The sequence below is a fragment of the Rhinichthys klamathensis genome, unplaced genomic scaffold (genome assembly GCF_029890125.1).
Source record: "Rhinichthys klamathensis goyatoka isolate OS25496 unplaced genomic scaffold, OSU_Roscu_1.1 h1tg000277l_1, whole genome shotgun sequence".
In the NCBI taxonomy this organism is placed as follows: Eukaryota; Metazoa; Chordata; class Actinopteri; order Cypriniformes; family Leuciscidae; genus Rhinichthys; species Rhinichthys klamathensis.
In genome coordinates this window covers 510,514-535,692 of record NW_026606796.1, presented here as the reverse complement: position 1 = coordinate 535,692, position 25,179 = coordinate 510,514, and the positions used below count along the sequence as shown (strand labels likewise).

At 36.1% G+C, this 25,179-nt stretch overlaps 3 protein-coding genes across 5 annotated transcripts in view; 1 reads left to right on the top strand and 2 right to left on the bottom strand.

Annotated features, from left to right (window-relative positions):
* The window catches only part of entpd1 (ectonucleoside triphosphate diphosphohydrolase 1), a 266,701-nt gene extending 261,451 nt beyond the window's left edge, over nt 1–5,250 (top strand). Inside the window, exons 4-9 of one of the 2 annotated variants that reach the window (XM_056268812.1) lie at nt 1,542–1,701; nt 1,893–2,111; nt 2,527–2,778; nt 2,874–2,981; nt 3,079–3,216; nt 4,437–5,250. In XM_056268812.1, coding sequence (XP_056124787.1) covers nt 1,542–1,701; nt 1,893–2,111; nt 2,527–2,778; nt 2,874–2,981; nt 3,079–3,216; nt 4,437–4,646 — 1,087 coding nt within the window. In that variant the 3' untranslated portion in view covers nt 4,647–5,250. The remainder of the gene's footprint in view (nt 1–1,541; nt 1,702–1,892; nt 2,112–2,526; nt 2,779–2,873; nt 2,982–3,078; nt 3,217–4,436) is intronic. The other variant, XM_056268811.1, reaches the window with a different exon arrangement.
* A 455-nt stretch (nt 5,251–5,705) lies between these two features.
* On the bottom strand, nt 5,706–14,277 carry slc35f3a (solute carrier family 35 member F3a). 2 transcript variants are annotated; one of them, XM_056268871.1, is made up of 8 exons: nt 14,168–14,277; nt 13,589–13,803; nt 9,700–10,045; nt 8,375–8,588; nt 8,106–8,231; nt 7,772–7,964; nt 7,578–7,667; nt 5,706–6,524 (listed from the first exon to the last, which is right to left on the bottom strand). In XM_056268871.1, the coding sequence occupies exons 2-8, from the start codon at nt 13,797–13,799 to the stop codon at nt 6,274–6,276; spliced, it is 1,431 nt and encodes a 476-aa protein (XP_056124846.1). In that variant the 5' UTR covers nt 13,800–13,803; nt 14,168–14,277; the 3' UTR covers nt 5,706–6,273. The 2 variants fall into 2 exon arrangements, with proteins under 2 accessions (XP_056124846.1, XP_056124845.1); XM_056268870.1 differs by having other exon boundaries at nt 8,369–8,588; nt 14,168–14,276.
* Nucleotides 14,278–20,366: 6,089 nt separating this feature from the next.
* On the bottom strand, nt 20,367–23,710 carry kcnk1a (potassium channel, subfamily K, member 1a). Its single transcript, XM_056268873.1, has 3 exons — nt 23,148–23,710; nt 21,338–21,733; nt 20,367–20,707 (listed from the first exon to the last, which is right to left on the bottom strand). The coding sequence occupies exons 1-3, from the start codon at nt 23,500–23,502 to the stop codon at nt 20,442–20,444; spliced, it is 1,017 nt and encodes a 338-aa protein (XP_056124848.1). The 5' UTR covers nt 23,503–23,710; the 3' UTR covers nt 20,367–20,441.
* Between the last annotated feature and the right edge of the window lie 1,469 nt (nt 23,711–25,179).

The window sequence follows — 25,179 nt, the reverse complement described above, 5'->3', positions numbered from 1 at the left end:
TTTTTTTTTCTTTTTTCTGTAATGGCAAAGCTGAATTTTCAGCATAATTACTCCAGTCTTCAGTGATCTTTCAGAAATAATTCTAATATGCTCATTTGGTGTTCAATTATTTCAATTATATATGTTTGTGTGTGGAAACCAGGATTATTTCATAAATACAAAGTAAAAAACAACAACATTCATTTGAAAATAAATGTTAAATATAGATTTTAAATTTTAAAACATGAATTCGAAAACAGTTATTTGATTTTGTAATAATATTCCATATTACTATTTTTACTGTATTTTTGATCAATGCAGCCTTGATGAGGATAAGAAACTTCTTTCAAAACCATTACAAATCTTAATTATTCCAAACTTTTGATTTTACTAAACAATTTTATTAAAGGGGTCATGACATGAGAAATCAATTTTGCCTTGATCTTTTGACATATAAGAGGTAGTTGTCCTATTAAAACATCCTGCAAGTTCCAGAGCTAAAAACTTTAAACAAAGCATTTACTTACAGTAATCAAGCTCCAAAAACAGCTTGTTTGGATATTGGGGGACTTGTGATGTCACACGAGCAAATGTATTTGCATAGGCCCGCCCCGTTCAGTCACTTGCCTACACCGGATGTGAGCGTCTTTTCAAAAGCAAATAGAACCCATTATAATCACTGTAACTGTCTACAGTGGATACAGTACACAGATGCACGTTCATTTTACTCTACGCGCTTCAGTCTGCCGACAAGAGGAAAAATGGAAAACTAAATAGAAGCCTAAAGAAACGTTCGCTTTGAAGCAGTCAACTGTATTGGATCCGACAGCAGCTGCATCACAAATCGAAAGTAAACCATTTCATAATGCTTTGTCTGTAAATTACGGTTTTATGTTTTCAAAACACTTTCTTGTGTGCAATAGAGAGTGGGCGTGGATACCGTTTCCTATGCAATTACATTAGCCAATCATAACAGTGGTCATTTACTGACAAGCCTTAAAGGGATAGTTCACCCCAAAATGAAAATTGTAATCATCTACTCACCCTCAAGTTGTACCAAACCTGTGTGAGTTTCATTCTTCTGTTGAACACAAAATAATATATTTTAAAGAATGTTGGTAACAGACAGTTGATGGTAAACATTTACTTCCATAATAGAAAAAAAAAAAAACTATGGAAGTCAATGACTACCATCAACTGTCTGTTACCAATATTCTTTAAAATATATTATTTTGTGTTTAACAAAATAAAGAAACTCATAAAGATTTGGAACAAAAAACTGACAGAGTGAGTAAATGATGACAGAATATTCATTTTTGGATGAACTATCAACTAAAGAGGCGGCCCTTAAAAACTGATCATTTCAGACAGGGGTCAGAATGAAGGTTGAAAATAATTGTTTTTCTACATATTATTTTGAGAGTTTATTTGCACAAAAAAACCCCAACACAAATATATAAGCGAACCTCAAGGAACATATTAAAATAATAATAAAAAATCTATGTCATGATTATTTAATTAATTGTTTAGAGATGAAGTTCAATAATATCTATTTTCTCAAGGATGGAGGATGAAACGGCCTCAGAAAAGGTACTGGCCTCGGTAGAACATTCACTGAAGACGTACCCCTTCTCCTACCAGGGAGCTCGCATCATTTCTGGCCAAGAGGAGGGAGCTTTTGGATGGATCACTGTCAATTACTTGAGCGAAAACCTAAATAAGGTATGCTGTTTTTTTCCGTCTGGGTTTAGCAACGTTTCAAATTTGTCAGTTTTAACCCACAGCTCCGCTCCACACAGAATTACAGTGCAGAATACCGTGTGAATTACTTCTCTACTATAAGAATGAACAGTGAAACAAACAATTTCAGTGTGAAAAGGAGAATGATGTCAGCTCCTGTGTTTCTCATGCAGCCCACAGGGACTCTTGGAGCTCTGGACCTGGGTGGCGCCTCTACTCAGATAACCTTCATACCTCAACAGGACATTGAATCGGATGACAATTCTATTGACTTTAGGCTGTATGGAAACGATTATCACCTGTACACCCACAGCTTTCTCTGTTACGGGAAGGACCAAGCTCTTAAGCTTTCTATGGGCAAGAAATTAGTGTCAACATATGCTGCTAGCAAGGTATGCTTGTCATTGCGATAGAAAAAGTGTGTCGAAGCCATAGCTGTGCGGGCTGTTCGCGGTCCTGTCCTAGTCCAATCTAAATAAATTTATATGTAAAGAAAAGGTGTAGACTTGCGTAAAACACCCCTATTGCATATTGTATAAAATTGAGTGTTGCATTAAGGCAATGTGTGTACAGTACCCTTTTAATGCATTTACTTTCCATACTTTATGATGCCTACATTGCAAAGCCATTAAAATATTTTACAGCAAACAAATTCAATTTGAGAGGGACAATGAAACATGTTGCTGCATTTTGGTTCTTTACTTTAGCTTTGGTTGAAGTTAACTATTGTTTGTTTTTTTAAAGTATAGATATAGACCACACTTCACTCTAATACTACTGTATCTCTATATTTTTTTCTTCCCTAAGACACACCCCATTGAGTTAAGGGATCCTTGCTTCAACCCTGGATATAACTCCACCAAGACGGTTCAAAGCGTCTTCAATACCCCTTGTATGAAAGCAGTGAACATTTCAAATGGAAATATCTCCCATGTGGGGTTGGGGGATTGGTCTCAGTGCCAAGAATCGATCAGAAAGGTTTTCAATACCAGCCGTTGTGCTTACTCAAAATGCTCTTTCAATGAGGTTTTCCAGCCTTCTGTTGATGGAAAATTTGGGGTAAGAAACAATGAAGATTGTTTGGATAAATTTGAATGGCTGGTTGCAAATAAAAAAAAAACTAGTGTTAATAATCATGCTATTTGATTTTCCAGGCTTTTTCTGCTTTTTTCTTTGTGATGGACTTTTTGAATCTGACCAGTGATTCATTAGCTGCTACAAAGCAGAAGCTGGCAACATACTGCTCTACTCCATGGAAAAAGGTTAAATGGTTTATTTACTGTCTTTGAAAGATGTTTTAAAACCGTTGCATTTTGTTGGGACAGGATGTCTAAATGTGAACTTGCTTGACTTTTATAGATTGTAGAAAATTATCCCCAAATAAAACAGAAGTACCTTTCAGAATACTGCTTCTCAGGAACATACATACTCACTCTTCTGGAAGACGGATACAATTTCACCTCTGAAAACTGGAAAGACATCCGTTTCATTAAAAAGGTAAGTATGGTGTAAATTAAAAATTATTTCAGTTCTCATCAAAGAATACGGTGGCCTCAAAGTATTTAGACACTTAAAGCTGCAGTAGGGAGTTTTGAGAAAACGTTGAGTTAGCCTGAAAATTTGAACAAGCACAACTTACAGGTCCCACCCCCTTGCTCTCTGCTGCGCTACAGCCCTCCCTCCACAGCTCGTCCTCCACAGCGGAGCCTGTCGTGAACGCGTAGGCTAGTAAACAGGGCCACCGATAAAAGCGGATAAAAAGTTATATGGCACATTCATTAATAGGGACTAAACATCAACAATATGCTTTACATTGACTATGGCCTGCCCATACTTTGACTACAAACTTGGTCCTCAAATCATTATGTATTTTGCAATAGCCTACATGTAACTTTATAACGTTGCACTCTTTCTATAAGTTATAAATAGCTAGTTAGATAACGTTTATATAACGGTAACTAACGTTACAGTATGTAAGTAATTATTCTAGCGATATATAATGCTAGATAAGGTGTGCTACATTATTTCAGCAACATGACAAGCCAGTGAATTAGCAGGTTTCAGTTGTTGCTTAGCAGAGTGCGTGACATTTTATCTACATGTTATGCGGCTAGAGTTTTGACACCGAGTCAACGGGCTCTGTGTAATTCTTTCTTTTTCGCTTGTTTATCGTCATCGGTCTTTTTCCTTTTACCTCTTTGTTTTATGAGCAGGTGTCACTCGAGAATTGGCAGTTTAGGTTGTTTCTCCGTCATAAACACAGCTGCAGCACGCCGGCAATCTTGAGTTTGAACGACGGCTCGCGCTGTGCAAGAGAGGGGTGTGATCAGCGCGTACACGAGCGTGATTGACACTGCTAAGACATTCCTCCTGGCTCTGATTGGTTGTTTCTGACCGGGAGCGTGTATTTCTGCAAATGGCAATAGGACCACTGGGAGGAGCCAGAAGAGCTTGATTTTTTCACAGATTATCTGCCTCATATTCTACTGTCAGGACATAATGACAGTTTTAACAAATATGTAAAAAATATTTTTTACAAAAATTACCTACAGCAGCTTTAAGACACATTCAAAATCTATTTTCAAAACATTTTAATGTAGGTTTAGGTACAAATTAAAATCAGTTTAATACTTTTAATATTGAATCCCTTTTATTTTTACAATAAAAAATCGTTTCGGGGCCACACATTGTGTCATAACCGCTTTCTTTTTTTGCAGATAAGAGACAGTGATGCAGGCTGGACATTAGGTTACATGCTTAACCTGACCAACATGATCCCCGCTGAAGCTCCAGACACTCGCCTGATGCCTTATGGGGGATATGTCACATTTATGCTCCTCTTCACACTTTTTATACTTGTTCTCCTTCTTCTGGCTTACATGTACTTCCGTCAGTCCACTAGAAAAGCCCAGAAAGGCATAATTTAGATGGATATTTTGCTGTGGTCTCTTAATACTGAATGTTTATTTCTGCAGAGAAAAAAAATCATGTTTTGAATTATCTAAATGTTCTTACATTTCAAAGAATTTGGACACCATACCTCATGTGAAGGATAAACAGGTTTTGTGAGAGAGAAGTTCCACTGCAACTCTATTCCCATTTGTGGTTTTTGTGTCCAAATAAAAGTTTTCTTAAAAAAATCAAGTCATAAGTACAGGTTTTAGTTTTTGGGGAACTGGATGAAAGGGTTGCTGAGCTTTCTTAAAAGGAAAAGTGCACTGACATTCAATTTATTGTGTACCTTTAGTCTGTGTGAAAGTTCTCCCAATTTATAGAAAAGCACATATCTTCTTGATGCCAGTATCTTTTACTTGTTATAAAGCAATGTCTGTGAGATCAAAGGTCTCTCGTTGTAAACCTTCTTTTGCATAATGGTCATATGAATATCACTGGATATCATTGTTTAAGCATTGTTTTCGGCATAGCACTTTTTTTTTACGAATTGCAAAATGGAGAGACATTTTGCTAGGTCTGTCATTGCATGTTTTTTATTTTTGCTGTTTCTTATTTTTTATTGCAATGTTTTTTATATATATATATATATATATAAATAGTTTTTACATACAATGATGGAGGAGAAGTAATCTTTTGTGCTAAAAACATTTGTTCATGTCTGCTTCTGTAAGCCACATTCTGTATATGAATTCCCTGTGTATTGCCCTGAAGTGATATGTAAAATTATGTGAGATTTTGTTTTTTTATATTTAAACAATACCTGTAGCAAATTTCTATTAAATTTACAAATGACGGATTGTGTATATATTTTATTTATAATCACATATAATTTTAATAAATGTAAATATATAATTTATTTAAAAATAACAGCATTTATATATATATATATATATATATATATAGTAACATTATAAATTACGTACTACTTTTGATCAAATTAATATCCTTGGTGATTAATAGTATTAAAAAATAAAATCTTACTGATCCCCATATATAATTTTTTTCTTCAGATAAATATGCTACAATATACATAGGATATACATTCATTCTTTATTATTGCTAATGAGAAGTAACAAAAATCCTCCTTACAAAGGTTTACATTAAGCCTTAATTCCACAGGAATATTTGAACCAAGTATTGCCACTGATATAATGTAAGACAATAATCTGAAGAATCCGTGGGTATAGCCTATTATATGTGAGGCCATAACACTGTCAAATACATATGCAGAGTATATAGAACCAATTTGAGAATACAGCTCATATCAGGAGTACTATTTTATGCTGAAGAGTGTGATGATGTGTCAGCAGTGAAGATACTGGCAATATACAAACATTAAACATATGAAGTAACAATGAAATGTTCAAATCTAGACTCACAGCTGTGCTTAAAAATGACAGGTGAACCAATCAAACTTTGCATAGAATTGTTCAATATCTTCTATATCTATAACACCCTTCTTTGAGGATCTGTACCAACTATTTCATCCCTCTAAGCAGTGATTGCCATTCAATTTGATGTGCAATACATCTAAATTTTAATCACAAATGTGGAAGACTGGTGCCCATACGATGCTTATGGGATGAATAAAATGCTGAGTCAGTGGACACTGGGAGTAGTTTTGGCATTGCATTTCTTGGCCTCTCTTGGCCTGATGTGAAGCATCTCTGAATGTTTGTCTCTGGCGCACTCTTGTGGCTCTTCTCGCTTGTGCAGCATTGATCGTAAGTGTGGCAGGCACTGGTCCCAATCCTCGGGCAGCAAGAGCAAAAGGAAGCCCAAACAAATGATGGACACCGCAATGACGCGTACACTGTTGAGCTGGATCTCACACATGTAGCGATCTATGACTGGAGTGCAGAAGATTTATGGTGGTCACTCTGTTATTACTTCAAAACGTTTTAATAATTCAAAAACAAAGATGCTAATGTAATCAGGGATATTTGGAAAACATGTCAACTATATGCAATTTCTAGTCAATTTTAAACTTTTCAAAAGCTTGGGGTCGGTAAGATTTCTTTTTGGGATGCATTCAATTGATCAAAAGTGACAGTAACATATTTATAATGCTACAAAAGATTTCAGTTTCAAATAAATGCTGTTATTTAGATTTTTCTATTAATCAAAGAATCATGAAAAAACACTTATCACGGTTTCTACAAAAGTATTAAGCAGCACAACTGTTTCTTGAGGAGCAAATCAGCATTGGAATGATTTCTGAAGGATCATGTGACACCGGACACTGCAGTAATGATGCTGAAAATTTTTAAACACATCAAAATAGAGACAGTTATTTTAAATTAATAATAATATTTCACAATGTTACTGTTTCACTGTATTTTTGATCAAATAAATGCAGCCTTGTTGAGCATAAAATACGAAAGAAATGTACTGACATCAAACTAAACTAATTTACTCAGCCTCATGTTTGCCAAGCTTGCTTTCCTCGTGAAACCCAAAAGGATTTTTTTTTAACAGAATGTTGACGCTGTATTAAAAAAAAAAAAAAAAGTAATCCATAAGAGCTATATTCACATTCCTTATATGGAAAAACGCAGCGACATTCCACTAAAAATCCTCATACAGGTCTGACATGAGACCGAGTAAAAGATGATTTATTTTTAAACATATTCAAATTGCAAAAATTAGTTTTTAAAGCAGAGATTTTCAGAAAAACAAATTAAATTTCAATAAATATTAATATTTTTATATTTATATTACATGCTGTTATATTTTTCATTATTTTGGGGGCTTTTTTGTCAATATTTACTTTCAATGTATTGAAAAGAGCAGAGTTAACATACTGTCTTAGCATCTCCTTTTGTGGATTACAGAAGAAATAATAAAACAAATTTGTAAGAACATAACAGTATAACTCATTTTAAAAACAACAAGTGACTCACCAGCGTTGACAGGCACACTGAGGACAACGCCCAGAGAAATCAAAGTAGGAAGTGTTACCAGAACACCAAAATTCAAGAGGAAGTTGAACACTAAGAAGGCAACCAAAGAAAAATCAACATTGCTAATAATTTTAAGGGAAGATGGCGATTCAAGTACATAAGAGAAGCTTGTGTATTTGTGTCCATCATCTTACCCAGCAGAAGAGCGGACATGCCACAGATGCTTGGCCATGGCAAATCTCTAGGTGAAACAAAGTCCTCGGCCCCCGTGAGAAGCAGGATCAGAGGTACAGCGCTAATGAAGACCAAATTAGCTCCGCCGAGGACTGTAAGATACACTGCTGCTTCACCCAGCTTTGCATTACCCAGAACAAGCTTGAACAGAACCTGAGGAAACATGTGCATTCATGCATTTCTGTACAGCTGAAGAGAGAATGAAATAATTAAATGTTCATTTGAAATATAGGTCAATGGTGTATGACAGTCTAAGGTGTGTTTGTTGTGCTACAGTATATAATCCTCTCTTACTTTGTATATAGCTGCTGTTGATGCAGACGCAACCACAAGGGAGATGCCAATCACAGAATGGCTGTGGAAACCATCGGCATATGTCATCATAACTATGCCCCCAATGGCTAAAATGGCCGCTACAATCTGTGATCAGACAGAACACTATTTTAACAAAGTACATTATAATAAAAAGGAGAATCCACAGTAGACTCTCAATTACACACAACAGTATAGCCACTATTAAAGCATTTTATACAACAATTGATACATAATAGACTCACCCGCACCCCCATGAAGCGATCCCGCAGGACAATCCAGGATATTAGGAAGACAAAGGCACGGCTACAGCAGAAGAGGGCACAGGCATCTGTGGCGGGGATTCTGCGAAGGCCTTGCAGGTACAGGTAGCTGGTGAGAGTCCACAGCACTCCAAAAGGAGCCACGCGAGAGAGCAGCATTCTCAGTGACAGCCCGTCATCTCCCAAGAACTGACAACACTCTCTATTGAGAATCCACACACATGCAAATAATCTATCTACCATCATTTATCATTCTACCATTTACAATATGCATTTTTGTAGCATAGATTGCCAATTGTTTGGGCACACCTGACTGTTCTTGATTGTAAAAATGTTCAATCTAAAATCTTATGCTTAATTGCTAAAATAAAATGACCAATTCAGCAAGGATGCATTAAAAATTGATTAAAAGTGAGAGCAAAGACATTTATAATGTTACAAATGATTTCTATTTCAAATAAAGGCTTTTTTTTTTTTTTTTTTACTTTCTATACATCAAAGAAAACACAAATATATTAAGCAGTAAAATTGTTTTCAACCATGATAATAATAATAAATGTTTCTTGGGCTCCAAATCAGCATATTAGAGTGTTTTGTTTTTTATTATCGTCATTCCATCTAATCACAGCTATTTCAAATTGTAATAATGTAATACTATATTACGGTTTTTACTGTATTTTTGATAAATAAATTCAACACTGGTAAGCATAAGAGACTTCTTTCAAAAACATAAAAATATCTTACTAATACTAATGTGTAATATTAATCAACATTAGGCAAGCAAAGTCATTTCAGAGGTGGAGAAAGTAATTGCATTTTTAAGATTACAAAGACAAACATTTTTTCTTGCACTGATGTACACAATAAGATGTGCACATTGAGAACATTTTAATAAATAGATTTTGACTTCATGAAGAAGAACTAGTAAAACATATCCAATTTAGATACACATGAGGGAAACCCTGTTTGTGTTAAATTACACCTACTTCCAAAAGTGCTGCTCAGTACAAAAGACTAAACCTTTAGAAAAATCTGCTGTGCTGAACTCATGAAAAGGACAAAAATGCCATGGGACATTGTTAAGAAAATGAGGTTAAGGTCAAGTCCTCTATCTGAGCAGCCTAGCCCAACAGAACTGCAAAGTCAACAGTCACTCTGGTTCTGCAAGCCAAATTGAAGTGTCTGCATAAATCCAAACTATTACACAGTGCAGCACTTTTGCAAAGAGTTCTCATTTTGAAACTCAGTGAAGTTTCGTAGGCCACAGAATCAGAAAGATCTACTTGCATGAAAGGAAACACAACCCGTCTCACCTGAAGCGCTGTTTGGGGCTCTGTCTGTCCTTGCTACAGCACAGGTGACCCAGGTAGTAAAGAGGGAAGATGGCACAGTTCCAGGAGGTGGAGAACCAAGTGAGGGTGAACGGGACATTCAAGCGTCTGACGGTTATTTTGGCCAACTGAGTGCAGCCTGTCCAAGACGCGCAGATGCAGATGACCATAGCGACACCCCACAGTGCTCTGCGCAGGAGGACTGCAGTCGTACACAAACAGCAGCGGAGCCTCTGCAGCCTGTTCACACAACCTGATTTGACTGTTTCTGTAGCCGAATGGCCATCTACCTTCACTTCCACCTTCTCGCCGCCGGACTGGTCCTCCTCTGCAGACAGACAGCATAATTGCATAATACAAAGTCATAAGAATAGCCACAGGCATTTAACTGTACTGCCAACTCTTTTCTTTCAGCAGTAAACTTTCATGAAGTACTATAGGAGAAATTTGCATAACAAAGCTGATGCTTACTACAAAGCAGCAAATAAATGATATATAATAATGTAATTTCTGAACAACTCAAATCAAGTAATATTTCAACATTAACCTGGAATTTGACAACAGGAATCAAGCAAAGTTTGAGGTCGGTAAGAATTTTTTAAAATGTTTTTTAAAAAAGCCTCTAATGCTCTCCAAGGCTGCCTTTATTTGATGATAAAAAAAGTAAAAACAGTAATACTGTGAAATATTTTTACAATTTAAAAATAACTGTTTCCTGTTTTAATCCATTTTAAAATGTATTTTATTCCTGTGATGGCAAAGCTGAATTTTCAGGATCATTACTCCAGTCTTCAGTGTCACATGATCCTTTAGAAATCATTCTAATATGTTGATCTGCTGCTCAAGAAACATTTCTTATTATCAATGTTGAAAACAATTGAGCTGCTTAAGGATTCTTTGATTAATAGAAAGTTCAAAAGAACAGCATTTATTTGAAAATCTTTTGTAACATTATAAATGCATTTGCTGTCAATTTTGATCAATTTAATGCAGTGTTTCTCAACCTCTCCTGCAGGGACCCCCTGACAGGCCATGTTTCTGTTTTAACCCTGAAATGGCACACCTGATTCAAGTCATTAAAGGCTTAATGAGTAGTTGACTAATTGATTAATTGAACTATTCCTACTCTAATTACTCATTAAGCCTTTAATTACTTGAATCAGGTGTGCCATTTCAGAGTTAAAACAAAAACATGGCCTGTCAGGGGGTCCCTGCAGGAGAGGTTGAGAAACACTGATTTAATGCATCTTTGTGGAATATAGTATCTACATATATATATAGTATGAAGTATTAATTAAAAAACACATCGTACTTAGCACAAACTTTTAAATGGTACTGTATAAGTTCATATTGTGAATTTTAAGTTTACAATTGTGAGATATAGAGTTGCAGTTGTAAAGTCACAACTGTGAGATAAAAATTGCAATTGTAAGAAATAAAGTCAATTTCTTTTTTTCTCTGGGATTAAAACAGTCCTTCATATTTGTGACATAATGTAATTTAACACAGAAATTATTATTGACCTGTCCTTAAGCTTTTTTTATAAAGTAAGACATGATTACAAAACATTATAAAACCAGATACATGAACAGATAGCAAGAAGCCATACACAAGATCGTCAAATATTGCTGTCCATTGCACTGAAGATGTAACACTGTTTTTCCTGCTATGCAGAAAACCATTAATTGTTTTACAAGGCATCTCATTTCTCCTTTATGTACCATACTTGTGTCCACATGGCATGTCGGAAGACATTTAGTATGTACTGTCCAGAACAAGCCAGGTCTAAAGGATAGAACTGACAGTGCAAGGAGGACAAGGAGGCAGACAGACTGTCCCCAAGTAGCAGTCAGTCAACACAACGAATGTGACCCTCACCATTATAGCCACACCACAGACCAAAGTCTGGGATAGATAATGTGATACGAGTGCCAGCTCGGTGCTGCGCATATTGACCCAGGTATTATGAAGTGATACTAAAGTGGTTAAAGATTGGGCCTCTAAACCCAATGATTCAAAAACCCAGTATATCGGCAATCTGAACATCAAAACATGCTGAACAGCCGGCTATAGTTTTTTAAAGATAACCGCAGCTTATGCTCTCAGGGGGTTTTAGATGTCTCAACTGCTTAAGGGAACATTTAAGGAGCTACTGTGGTAAGTTTCAATATGTACATGCAGGAGAGGCTTGAGTTAACTAACTGCACAACAAAGACATGACAGAGTATGGGTTATTATTAGTTAACTAAAACTACTAAAAACATATTTCAGTACTAAAACATTTGCCAAGGCAACATTTTTCATTTCATTTAGTTTAACTTGATGTACTAAAATAACTAAAACTAAAATAAAAATTCATAAAAACTACAAATTCCAACACCAAAACTCCAGACACTCATAAACTCGATGCCCAGACGTCTTCAAACTGTTTTGAAAAGAAGAGGAGATGTTACACCATGGTAAACGTGCCCCCGTCCCAACTATTTTGAGACCTGTAGCAGGCATCAAATTTGAAATGAGCTCATTTAGTGGATAAAAGTGTAAAATTTCTTCGTTTAAACATTTGTTATGTTATCTATGTTCTATTGTGAATAAAATATTGGCTCATGTGATTTGAAAGTCTTATAGTTTTCATTTTATTCAAATTTAAAAAACGTCCCAACTTTTCCGGAATTCGGGTTGTATATAGACATACAGTATATAAAAAAAAGACAAAAACACACAACAAAGTAAAAAAAATGTTTTAAGTTCAAATCTAAATAAAATTGCTATGATGCAGTCAGTGGAGGAATTGAAATGAGAATTGAGAGAGACCTCGTCTGCCCCTGATGACTCAGCAAATCTGGGCTCTGACTCAGTTACCATCTTATGCATATAGAATCAGTGCCAGAGCTGCACATCATAACTCCGGCTACAGTGCTCAGCTCAAATACAACAATAGATACATCATTCTCTAAACAGATATTTTCAGAATATGCAAGATGGTTGTTTTTTTTAAATAACATAAAAATTGATTTTTTTTTTTATACACACATATATATACACATATAGAAAGTAATAGAAAAAAGTTGTCTATAGATGATTCCGCTGTTTTTCAAATGGGTCATAGATTTTGTTGCTTGTGCGTGGGGTTGTGGAGGAGCTCAGATAGATGCAGGGGTGTGAGGTTGGACTCTGATTGATGTGTTTGTTTACAGGCAGCTCACCTCTCGTGTAAAGAAAAAACATCTATCAAACTAATAGACTGGACAAACAGCTGAAAAGCAAAAAGAAACAGTCCTCGCTTGAACCTTTAATCCACCGTTAAACTTTTAAGGATTACAACATAATCCATGTAAAAGTCATATAATGCAATATACCGGTAATGAAATACATCACGTGTAATACGATTTTTTAAATTATTAATTATATAGTACACTCAGAGTTCTACAAAACTCCCTATTGTGATGTATACCCGAGTGCAGTGGCGTAGGTTTGATTTTGAAATTGGTGGGGACGGGGACATCAATATATAAATATATTTTAAGTTTTGATTGAAATTATTGGATATATCAGTGTCACTGGATATTGGTAGGGACACGTCCCTAGTGTCCCTACTAAATTCTACGCCCCTGCCCGAGTGAAATGGCTTCTCTCCAACAAGTACAATGTAGAGCAGGACTTGATTTTGGGCAGGACTTGAAGTTATTTTAACAAAGATGTCCCATGAATTAAATAATAATGAAGTGCAACGACAAATCAAAATACTGCAATATTCTGTAAAAAAGAATAGTCTATTTTGAGTGCATGGTGAATTTAACTTATATAATATGTCTTTCATTCTTTACCTTTACCATATAAACACAAGTATACATCAAGTGCAGGCTACTACCTCTGAGTGATGCGTTCCAGGGCACATAGCCATAGTAACCAGTGATCCTCAGAATCCGCTCTTCTATGGATGCGTTGTTGATGTACTCGACCGATCTCGATGACTTCAATTCTTCATTTAGTTCTTCATCAATGACGAGGGATTTCAGCTGTCTGATCTCAGGACTGATATCTGACAATCGGCGCGGACTCATGTCTGAAGGCTTTATCATTCCCCTGAAGTTAAAGAAGAGACATCAGAACACAGTGGATCTCAGCGGAAACGTAGAGCTTAGAAGAACCAACCTGCATGTAAACACAACGTCAACACTGCAAATTAGAGGCACGACACAACGCAATACGACAAAATGCTGCCAATCGATGAAACTGTACAAAACTGCGAGAGTCAGAACTTGCAGTTGCGCTGAACCGCTGTCTTAAACAGACAATAGTGTAAACTTATTTAGCCTACTTATCACTGCAAGCTAGACGAATTCATTTAAAGGACTATAAGGATGCATTTAAATTCAATGAGCAGTTCGTGCGCACGCGCTCATTTTGAAGCCTCTAATATTTATTCGCCAAGAAATGTATAACTCACTCTGACACTGAGAAGTTGTTTCTTTCGGCACTCTGATTAGCCCATTTTAAGAAGTATTTAAAGAATCAAGCGTTTAGTAATCGTGACTGTTCAGGGTAGATCGTCAAAATGAGATGCGTTGGGCTGGAGCTTCTCTGCCGTATGAAGACACGACCACCTGTGAACGCAGTGCGCCTGCGCGGACCCAAATTCTGATACCCAGTAAATTATGAGCTTCCAATCCAATCAATGGATGCTTCATCTTCTATGGACGATTTTACCCATGCGGACCACCAATATACTATCTTAAAACACACTTTTCAGACTCACTGTAATTTATTTAATTTGGTCACTAACAATGTCTAATAGTGCATGTGCATAAATCATAGGAAAATTGTGTCATTTTTTTATTTTATTTTATTTTTTAAATCACGAGCATTCAGTGGTGGACATATCTTTTATAATAAAATGGCAGAGACTCAAGGCTAATTTCATATAGCTAGTAGTATGTATATTAATTACACACAAATATATAGGCTATTGCATTATTTGCAAAAACCTTATAACTGCTGACTGTCTGTCTGTATAGGTCTGAGACTATACTTGTGTCACTTTGTACCAGAGGTGGACAAAGTACTTCCTTTACTTGAGTAAAAGGACAGATACTACTGGTCAAATATTAACACGTTACAATTAAAAGTTGTAAAGACCCATTTTTACTTAAGTAAAAGTACAGAAGTATACTCGCTTTTAAAAGTACTTAAGTATCAAAAGTAAAAAGTAAATATCAATGCATTGTTTTATTATTGTTGCATTGTTGTATGTAATACTTACTTACAGTACCTTATGCCTCTGAAGCAACCTAGTGAATACACGGTGTATTATACACCAACCAACCAGTAGTAGTATCTGTGGAATTAAGAGCTTTTAGAATGTTATAAAACCTATATAGAAATTAAACGACTGAACAACAGCCATAATCATCTTCTTTTTTCTTTTTCTTTTTTTTAACACTCCTACCACCCCAACAAAAGAAGTACACATCTGTGTAGTGGAGTAAAAAGTACAATATTGTCTTTCAAATGTAGTGAAGTTAAAGTAAAAAGTTTCCAGAAAAAATATACTCAAATAAAGTACAGATACTCGAAAAGTGTGCATAAGTACTCAAGTAAATGTACTTTGTTACTGTCCACCTCTGCTTTTTACACAATAATTTCCACATCCTTGTTGTGTTGCTCTTGTGATGCACATTAAATCTGGCTAAAGCAATGTGTATTTTCCTTTAGGTGACCAGCTATTGCAGCAAACACAGCAGCCCAGCACAGCCCATCTGTCTGGCACAACAGAGAAGCCAGTGCATGGCAGGGGGAAAGAAGCAAACTGGCCAAGACTTAGATGAGGAAGGAAGTGGATCTTGGGGGTAGGTAAGCTACCCATGAAGACAACATGGCAAAGCCTGTTTTTTTCCCCACACAAAGTTTTAGACTGATCCCATCATACATGCTCATAATATGCATAATTTTTTACATTCCAGAAGATATGTGAGTGGTACCTGACCATGCAAAACTCAATAACACCAATTCTATGGTGTTGTGGGTGGTTACCAGGGTGTTGCTATGCGGTTGCTAATGCATTCTGGCTGGTTATTAGCATTTGTTTTGTGCATTACAAACACTCTGTTTAATCATTCAGAGTAAATCTATGAGATTTTGTTACCTGCATTTTATTGTCCATCAAAAAAAAATCTTAAACTTAAAGAAAAGTGCATATCACAGCAATATCTCATCATCAAGCCACATGATTTAAGAACTCAGTCATGACACAAACGTTGTGGAATGGAGTTGCATGGTAAAGTTTGATGCAAAGTTCAATCTATTTTTCAATCAATAAATCTATAAAAAATTAAATGAGCAATTATAACCTAGTGATGCAGACCTTAGCAAACACCATGTTATTTTTCACATATACAGTTCATAATCAAAGTTCCACATTTACTTTTTCGCTAATTTATGGCATTTTCATTGCTGCTGTTGTAGCACTTTACAATAAAGTCTCATCTGTTAAAGTTAATACATTATCTAACTAACCATAATGCTTAAAATAATCATGAGATATCATTTTTAAATCATTAATCTTTGTAAACATTAGTAAAAATTTAATTGTTCATTGTTTGTTCGTAGTTCAGAGTGCATTAACTAAAACAACTTTTGATTTTAAAAATGCATTAGTAAATGTTGAAACTATATCATTGACTAAGATTAATAAATGCTGTAGAAGTATTGTTCATTGCTCATGTTAAATAATATAATTCATGTTAACCATTGAAAACTTATTGTAAAGTGTTACCCGTTATTTTAGCAAATTTAACAAAGACAAATAACCAATTTTATATTTCACATGAACAAAATTGCAACAAAAACCTGTGCATTTGCTGCCTGTTATAAAATAAATAAATAAATGTAAAGCCAGATTTCTAAATTAAATAGCAGAGGAAACAAAAAAACAAGACTTTAAGACAGTAAGTTAAGGATTAAAAGATCTATGCTGGTTATCAAAGCAGTCTTAATAAAACACCTTAAAATCATCATAATGCCATTTAGTCATTAAAATGTCACTCAGATTAGCTTTTCAGCACTTAATCAAATGTATAAGTTTTACCTGTCTTTTTGAGGATATAGTTGCACACAGGGTGCTGGAGTCTGGTCCCCTTTCTGCATTGTGCCGGCACATCATGTGTGGGGATCTTTTCCCTGCAGTGTGGCAGCCTCACAGTCCACAGCCAGGTTTTGAAAGATGGCTAGCAGTGGGGGTGTGAGCCACGGTATGTGTGTGTGTGTGTCTGAAGGGGAGTTCATTGTAACTGGTTGGCACCTATCGATCGGAAGATCCGTCTCCACCTCCTCAGTCAGGAGACCTGTGCTTAGCTAAGCAAAAACTTCTGACAGCGCCATCAATACCCTCCTAACACCTTCCGTTGGAGAACGCCGTGGGGAGAAGCCACTGCATATGCTTAACTCAAGATTGAGCTTGGCACACACTGTAGCGAGACCTTACATCTAATGAAGTAGACTGGCTTGGATAAACACAGGCCATGGGAGAGGGAGTTTAATTGAAAAATCCTGGGTGAGAACTATCAAAGCGCTGGTGGAGATCATTCACATTTATCAAGGACAAACCAAAGGCAAAGTTAAAAGGAGACATTTATAAATAACAACTGCAGTATCCAATAGTTTGTTCTCTTCAAGGAGAACAGAAGGGATGCCACCTGGGGCGAGATGTTTTTTCCGAAGTGAAATATAAAATTAGACCCTTGGGGTAAGATGGTTCCCCCATGATTTGGTGCAGAAGGCCCACAGAGTTGCATGTTACTAGTGTTATTATTTTTAATTTAATATTTATTGTAATTCATGGGGTTATATTCAGTAATTCCATAAGTTAAATGTACATTTTAGACATCTTTCTTTCAGACATCTAACCTATAAGCTGAGTGAAATTATTTAAATTTAATTTATGTTGCTGTTATGTCATATCTTCAAATAAATATGGGAAATGTAATATGTATAGTTGTATGTATAGTAAATCTTTCAACAGTCAGACAAAATACCTTTACCTTTAGTACCACACTTCCAATTTTCAATGGAAAAGTAAATTCAAGAGATCTCTTAAATATATATGTTCTTTCTCCTAGATAACAATGAGACTGAATGGAGATCAAATGGAGATTTTTGATCTTGTGTTCTGGAGTTTCCGAAGATATTTCAGTAATGTCTCAGATTGTTGACAGTCAGATATCTCAAATATTTCTCATCAAATACTTCTGAAGCCAAATTATTTATATTGATTTCCTACTTTTTTATTGTTTAAATGTATTTAAGTATTTGCTATAATAACCATATTCACATTCATTAATATTGAGATGTGTACTTTTACTGTTTGCCAACAAATAACTATTGTGCCTATTTTTTTCTCCTTAAGAATTTTAGAAGAAACATATTAAGTCAGTACAGTAAATGAAGCATTACTGAGATCTGAGGTATGGGGAAAAAATTATATTGTCATTTGAATGGTAATAGTGAATTAAAAAACAACAACAGATACTAACAAGAAATCATTCTGAATACCACATATATATTTTAAAAAAAAACATAGTTTTCCCATGATACGAAGGAATTATTTACCTTTGGAGAACCCCCTGAAATATAAACTCCTATATCGCCTATACAAGCAAAATACATTGTCAAACTCACCGTTCTCAACAATATCTTATGCTGTGATGATAATGAGTGCAACATTCAGGTGAATGTCTAGGGGAACTCAAGAAGGTCACTTATAGTTTCACATGCTCTAAGCAGAGGACAACTTATTGAAATATGCCCTGTTCAAGTTTATCAAGGTGAGCTCAGCTGCGGGGCCTTGTTAACATAACCTCGGCTCAATTTCAGCACCACAATTACAGGATGGCATCAAATTCACTTTCAAACAGCAGAGTAAATATCTCTTTTAACAGCACGGAGCAGGCATCCTGATAGACTGTTAACAGACCTTACAGCTGCTCGGGTCCACAAAGCGCCCACACTCAGCAAGGTTTTAATATATAGCCTAGCAAAATGATAGGGGTACGAAGTGCAGGAGATGAGTTCGGATTATTTTTTAATATGTGTCCTGCAAGTTCTGTTGTGTATGTACTGTACAGCATCTTGCTATTTGCTGAAGAATGGACACGATACAATCACATGATCTATTACCAGTTTATTCTGTTTTGATAAAGTGCGACTTGAAACATACATTAAATGCACAACTTCCAGCATCTTAAGGCATGTGAAATACAATTAAAATATAAAACTGAAAACTATAAATTAATGATAAAATTAGATTTATTTCCTTCAGCAATATACCCAGTCACTCAGAAGAGCATATTGATGCACTGATGTGACTTCTGTTTTTTGCTTACAATACAACACAAATGGCACTACAGCACCCTTAGGTGGTGGACAATGCCTACTGCAACAAACAGAACTGCTTCAGAAGAGCCAACATTACTAAAGGCAAAAAACACAATAATCCCTTCAGTAGATAAATTAATTATACAGCTTTTTGATTGTCTTATGCCTCTACTAAAAATATATTTTAAATTCCCTTTAAGCATTATGGAATGTTAAAAAAAAGGAAAAAGAAGTCACCAGGGACCTGCCCCTGTCTAAAAATCTAATGGAGAAAAAAACAAAACACTAGGCATCGTACACTTGCAGACTTTGAATAGGCTTCAGGCAGGAATACACTACACAACCTTTACACTAAACGACTGAGGATCAAACACTACCAGACTTTCAAGTTATGAACACAACAAAATTAGGCATAATTGTGCACATTGTTGCTGCCAAATGAAAACAATAGTTTGATAACATGTTTGATATCCTTTGACGGAATGCTTGGATGGAATAATAAGTTTTAAAAAAAAAATCGGAGTCTGTGCCTGTATTACACTACATGATTTTCTGCTAAATCTGTCTACACCGACTGCCTAAAATTGGCATGCCTCAGACTTTTAAAATAAATGTTAATGTTAATGCATTTATGGTTCCCTAAAGAACCTTTTAGTATACTATAAATGAACTTTTAATGACTATAAATGACTTTAATGACTTTTTCTACTATAAATGAACTTTTGTACAATGGAAAGTTTCCATGGATGTTAAAGGTTCTTCATGGAACCACCAATGCCAATAAAGAACCTTTATTTTTAAGAGTGTAGCGCTGACTTGTTCAGACTGCAATCAGGGCAAGAATCTGTACAAAAGATGTGTGGTATATTCCAGCCTAAAGCAATTGTTCAAATTAGAATAGCCAGAAAACATGATTACATTATTACATCTGTAAACCTACAATACAAGATATGGATCCCTTTTAAGTTACCTAACAAGAACCGGAATATGTACAGCTAGTCTATGACCACTTACCAGTTAACTATTTATTTTCAGAATTCATTGATGGATTTATCCGTCACAAACACACACACACATGCGCGCGCACGCACCTTGGTCACAACACGTTTTTCAGTTCAGTAGCTGCATGAAGAATTTCTGATATTGTGATATTATGAACTATTCTACAAATTCATACAATCCTTTTCCACAGCACTGTAACTTACCTTTAGCCGGTGTTTCAAGTATTCATATCTATGGTACGTTTTAGCTAACTTAACAGCAGAGAAACCTAACAATACATTTATGCTCTTAGTGGAGGTGCTTCAGAAACATTGATGTGTCGGGTTCTAGATACAGAATTTCAGGATGCCTCATTGGTCCATTGGTCCATTAGAGGTAGGAGTAGGTGAGGTGGAGACCATTTCGTCAGGAAACAGATCAGTCTTATCCTCTCTAAATGAGGATGCCGGGTCAGACACAGAGGCAAAGGAGAGGTGATCATGATCCACGATGTTAAGCTGGTCCTCTGTTTTTTGTTTCTTTATGTAGAAGATCTTCCTGAGCTTCTTCAGCTGCTGAAGTTCACAGAAGGTTTCCAGAACCACCAACATCGCGATCAAGCCCAATATCAGATAGACTGTATAGGAGAAAGACAGATAGGGTTAAAGGGAGATGGATAATGACCCCTTGATGTATCTCTTTAGCAAACTAAGATAAAGTTCAAGTCCAAAGTTAAAGTTCTGATAAATGTTTCATTGTCCCTACCACATACACTTCCATTCAAATGTTACAGGTCAGTATGATATTGTTTTTGGAAAGAAATTAATACTTTTATTCAGCAAGAATACATTAAATTGATCAAAAGTGACAGTAAATACTTCTACATTGCAATAAAAAATATTCTATTGTTTTCAACATTGATAATAATAAGACATTTGACAATGATTTCTGAAGGATCATGTGACACTAAATACTGGAGTAATGATTCTGAAAATTCAGCTTTGCCATCCCAGGAATAAATTGCATTTTAAAATATATTAAAAGAGAAAAGAGTCGTTTTAAATGTAATACTATTTCACAATATTACTGTTTTACTGTATTTTTGATCAAATAAATGCAGCCTTGGTGAACATAAGAGACTTTAAAAAACATTAAGAAAACATTTTGAACGGTAGTGCATGTGTGAATGTAAGAAAGTAAAATTCAAATGAAATGTACAATATATGGCTCTGTACATCAATAAGGATTCAACTGACTGTGCACTTACAGGTAATGCCCAATTTATAGAGTTCTCTGAACCTCTGGTGGTAGCCCTCTCCTGGCACATAATCACCCAAGCCAATAGTACTAAGAGAGATGAAGCAGAAATAGAAGGACTCTAGGAAATTCCACTCCTCTTCCAGTACTGAGAAGATGATGGCAGGTATAAGGAAGAAGCAGGAGATGGTAATAATGGCCAGTAGGGCAGCGTGCAGGCCGGCCAGCAGAGGTTTGGACATGCCCCAGCGCCGGTGCAGATGCTCCACAGGCCTGCGGGTACTGAACTCCATGATCCTCTGGACCACCGCAGTCAGGAACAGCAGGGTGAATGGGATTCCCACCACTGAGTAAATGATGCAGAAGGCCTTACCCCCATCCGACAGAGGAACGGTGTGGCCATACCCTGGAAGAAAACATGAAGCTCTTTGAAAAGGTATTTTGTACATTCTAAGACAATCTAGCATTTTACTCTAATGAACCAGTTAATTTGTGTATTAAACATCATCTTAATGACATAAAGAAAAGTCACCAGGAATGCAAGGGTGTTTCCTTTTGTAGTACTTAAATACTGCTCGATTAAGTTACATAATCCTTGGAAACACTACACACACTGCATGCTTATCCTTCAGACACCCTTCAAATTGCCCACAGATCATCCACATTGAATTACAAAACCACTAGGGCTCCACAGGGACTGCAAATATATGAGTATGCACTTGCTATATGTAAGAGTATCCTAATAAATATACTAAAACCTCTAAAAATGGACCTGTGAGGATGGTCATTATCATTAGAACAGAAAATGTTCAAAAGTGGTCCCAAATAAAGTATTTGGTGTTCTATTTGTTGCTACTTTTACACTAATGTTTAATAAAGCATCTTGAGCACTAACTTATGTTACAGTTACTATTAGTGGTAGTGACTCAGTCGATTGCCAATTGCTTGACACTGCAGGTCATTTGAAATGATGAAGCCCATTAGAAACAACTTGGTCCGTGTGAAATAACATCCAGTTTTTTTCTATAACAAATGTTTTTATCTCATGTGATTGATTTCAACTTAATTATCTTTTGCAACGTGTTATTTGTTTCTGTGTAAAACTTTTGCTAACTAGTTTAATTAGCAAAAACAAAAACAAAAATAAAATAATAAGCTAAATAAATTATCTCTCTCTCTCTTTCTTTCTCTCTCTCTCTCTCTCTCTCTGTGTATGAAAGAGAGTGTCTAAACACTGTATTCTATTTTATTGTTTTATGTTTTTACCTTTTCCTCTTTGCAGATTAAGACAATATTTTAGTTACCTCCTTTTTATTGTCTTATTATGTGTTGGCAAGTACCTAATTAATATTGCAAATGTTAACAATCAGGGCCAGGCCCATAAAGCTTTGTTGACTTTTGACAATTTATGGAGGGAGGGAACCCACCATATCTCTTTTCTAGATACATGCATGCTTGTTTTAAAGCATATTTTAGTATTTATAAAAAATATGAATGTAAATGTTGGGCTGTTTAACAAGACCATCCAAGCTTGTCAGACAACACAGGCGTAAGTTAAGAAGCTATAATGCTTTTATCGCAGATCAGAGAGGACAGACCGATCTTAATGAAATGACATCACTGGCCTCTTTTCTGTCATTGAGCCTCTTGGGTGAATAATAGTAAAGAATGACTTCAGATTATCAGAAGTAGGGCCTATCTCATGTAAATCAAATGTGTTAAAATACAAACACACACACACACACACACACACACACACACACACACACACACACAAATCCTATAATGCATAGTGTTGTCAAGAGAATGTCTGTGCTCACCTGTCGTGGAAAGCACAGTGCTGGCAAAGAAGAGTGCAGATGTGAAATCCCAGTTCCAGCTAATGGAGGCATTATTGAGAACCGACACACCGTAATTACTCGCCTCTAATGCTTTAGCCAGAAACTCCTCAAGTCTTTCATCGGACAGACATTCATTGTCATCTAGAAACTGCTGCTTCACGGCCCGAAGCTCCTGTCGAAGCTTCTCCTCATACGGCAGTTCAACCGCGGAAAACACTAAAGCCCCCAATATCAGATACACCACATACGCCAGCACCAAGACCACAAAATACCACGTAGACCTGTAACCTTCTATGACACGCACACACGAACCTCCCGATAGACACTGAAGCATTGTCTCCGCGGCAAAATAGGTGAGATAATTAAAACAGGTAACTTAGTCCAGTACAATAACAGGAATACACTCGTTTCATACAAAGAAATAAACTCTTACAGCTGTCTTTAAGTTATAGTTTCCTGTTTGTCTCCTTGCCGGTATTGCGGAGCTGATGTGACGGACGATCAGTAGCCGCGTTTACTAATCATACTATGGCGAAGGGTTTTTGTTAATATTCATGAATCTAAAATTCGCCTGTAGAAGCTAACTGTCTATGAAGGTAACAACGCAACGTCAGCACTACTTAATTAATATTTATAGATATGTCTTCGCCATTGGACAGTTGCAACGGGCGTCAGTGTTACCTGATTAATATTCATAAGATGCCCTTCGCCGTAGTAGATTTACGTCAGGCTCATGACGTCTTGTTCATCCGCGTGTCACCTTACGCATTATTCATCACATTATTATCACGGCTGGGCGCACCCAGTAAGGTAAACCTGAGGAATTTGCCTTTATAAGAGTGAGAGAGAGTTAAGCAGCTTAATATTATAGGTAAGTGAAAGCCCCATTAGAGTCTGCATCTGCTCAAAGAAATAGGCTAATACTGTAGGGCCATCATTGGTACAGTTTCTGTTAGGCCTACCTGGTAGAACAGGTTTGGCCAGGTGGTGATTGGATGGACTAATCATGACACAAGTTTTGAAAAGTGACCTCAAACAAAGGTGTTGCTGGACACTTCGTATGCCTCCACCTGTTTCTATGTGGCCCATTGAAAGACTTTTGTAGGCTACCAATGGTTCTAAGCCAAAATTCCTGTCTGGTTTCTGTGAAGGACAGTTATGAGGTGGAATGTCTGTTCAGTTCAGTGACCTTTTAAGTCTATCATCTGATCAATAAATGTAAATTAAGCCGGAGTATGAAAGCGCCATGATAGTATCATAAAAGTGGCCCGCACATCAACTGAACTCTTTCATGTCTCTTGAAGCCATTAGCTGTATGACAAACACAATATAAAAGTGATTATTGACTAGTAGCTATACTTATAAAATCCAGAATAACACCAGTTTGATTCACAAATGAATCAATTCAGTCCAGTTTGGTTATCCGGTCACCTGATTCACTGAAAATATCTGACACAAAAGAACAATTCAATCACAAACATGACCAGAGGATGAATGTCAAGATTGTCATTGAATAATGACTCATTTTAGGTATTTTCATCACATTATTTCTTTTTAGCACATAGCACGGAATGTAGCACAGAAGTTGTGAACCTTCTTTACAACCATTTTATATTGCTTTTTTGTCTTGGAGTTCGACAGCCATGTCCTCGTTCACTTCAAAAATTCCACTTGTTTGTTCCAGAAGAATTAAAGCTATGCAAGGTTGGAATGACGTGATGATAGAATTCTCTTTTCTTTTCTTTTTCTTTTCTTTTCTTTTCTTTTTTCTTTTCTTTTCTTTTTTGTGTGAACTTGAACTATCCCTTTAATTCACCACATCCTTTGATCTTTGAAACATTTCTTCATTTTAAAAACATGACTCCACCCTGCATGTGTGGCAGCATTACACATCAGGAGATGCATATCTCAATAAACCCGTCTGTGCACATTCAGCTAATACATCTGAGATCATCAGACTGCTCACGTTGACAAGTTCCTTGTATGACACTGTAAAACAATTAAATAAGGT

What these genes read in the sequence shown, in the direction of transcription:
- slc35f3a (XM_056268870.1), bottom strand. Translation starts at nt 13,799, where the DNA reads ATGATAAAGCCTTCAGACATGAGTCCGCGCCGATTGTCAGATATCAGT. An exon ending in AGCCCCAAACAGCGCTTCAG is followed by an intron (nt 8,589 to 9,699) that starts GTGAGACGGGTT and finishes GATTCTCAATAG; the next exon opens with AGAGTGTTGTCAGTTCTTGG. An exon ending in CAACAGCAGCTATATACAAA is followed by an intron (nt 7,965 to 8,105) that starts GTAAGAGAGGAT and finishes ATGTTTCCTCAG; the next exon opens with GTTCTGTTCAAGCTTGTTCT.
- kcnk1a (XM_056268873.1), bottom strand. Translation starts at nt 23,502, where the DNA reads ATGCTTCAGTGTCTATCGGGAGGTTCGTGTGTGCGTGTCATAGAAGGT. An exon ending in CACTGTGCTTTCCACGACAG is followed by an intron (nt 21,734 to 23,147) that starts GTGAGCACAGAC and finishes GTTTTCTTCCAG; the next exon opens with GGTATGGCCACACCGTTCCT. An exon ending in CTATAAATTGGGCATTACCT is followed by an intron (nt 20,708 to 21,337) that starts GTAAGTGCACAG and finishes TCTCCTATACAG; the next exon opens with TCTATCTGATATTGGGCTTG.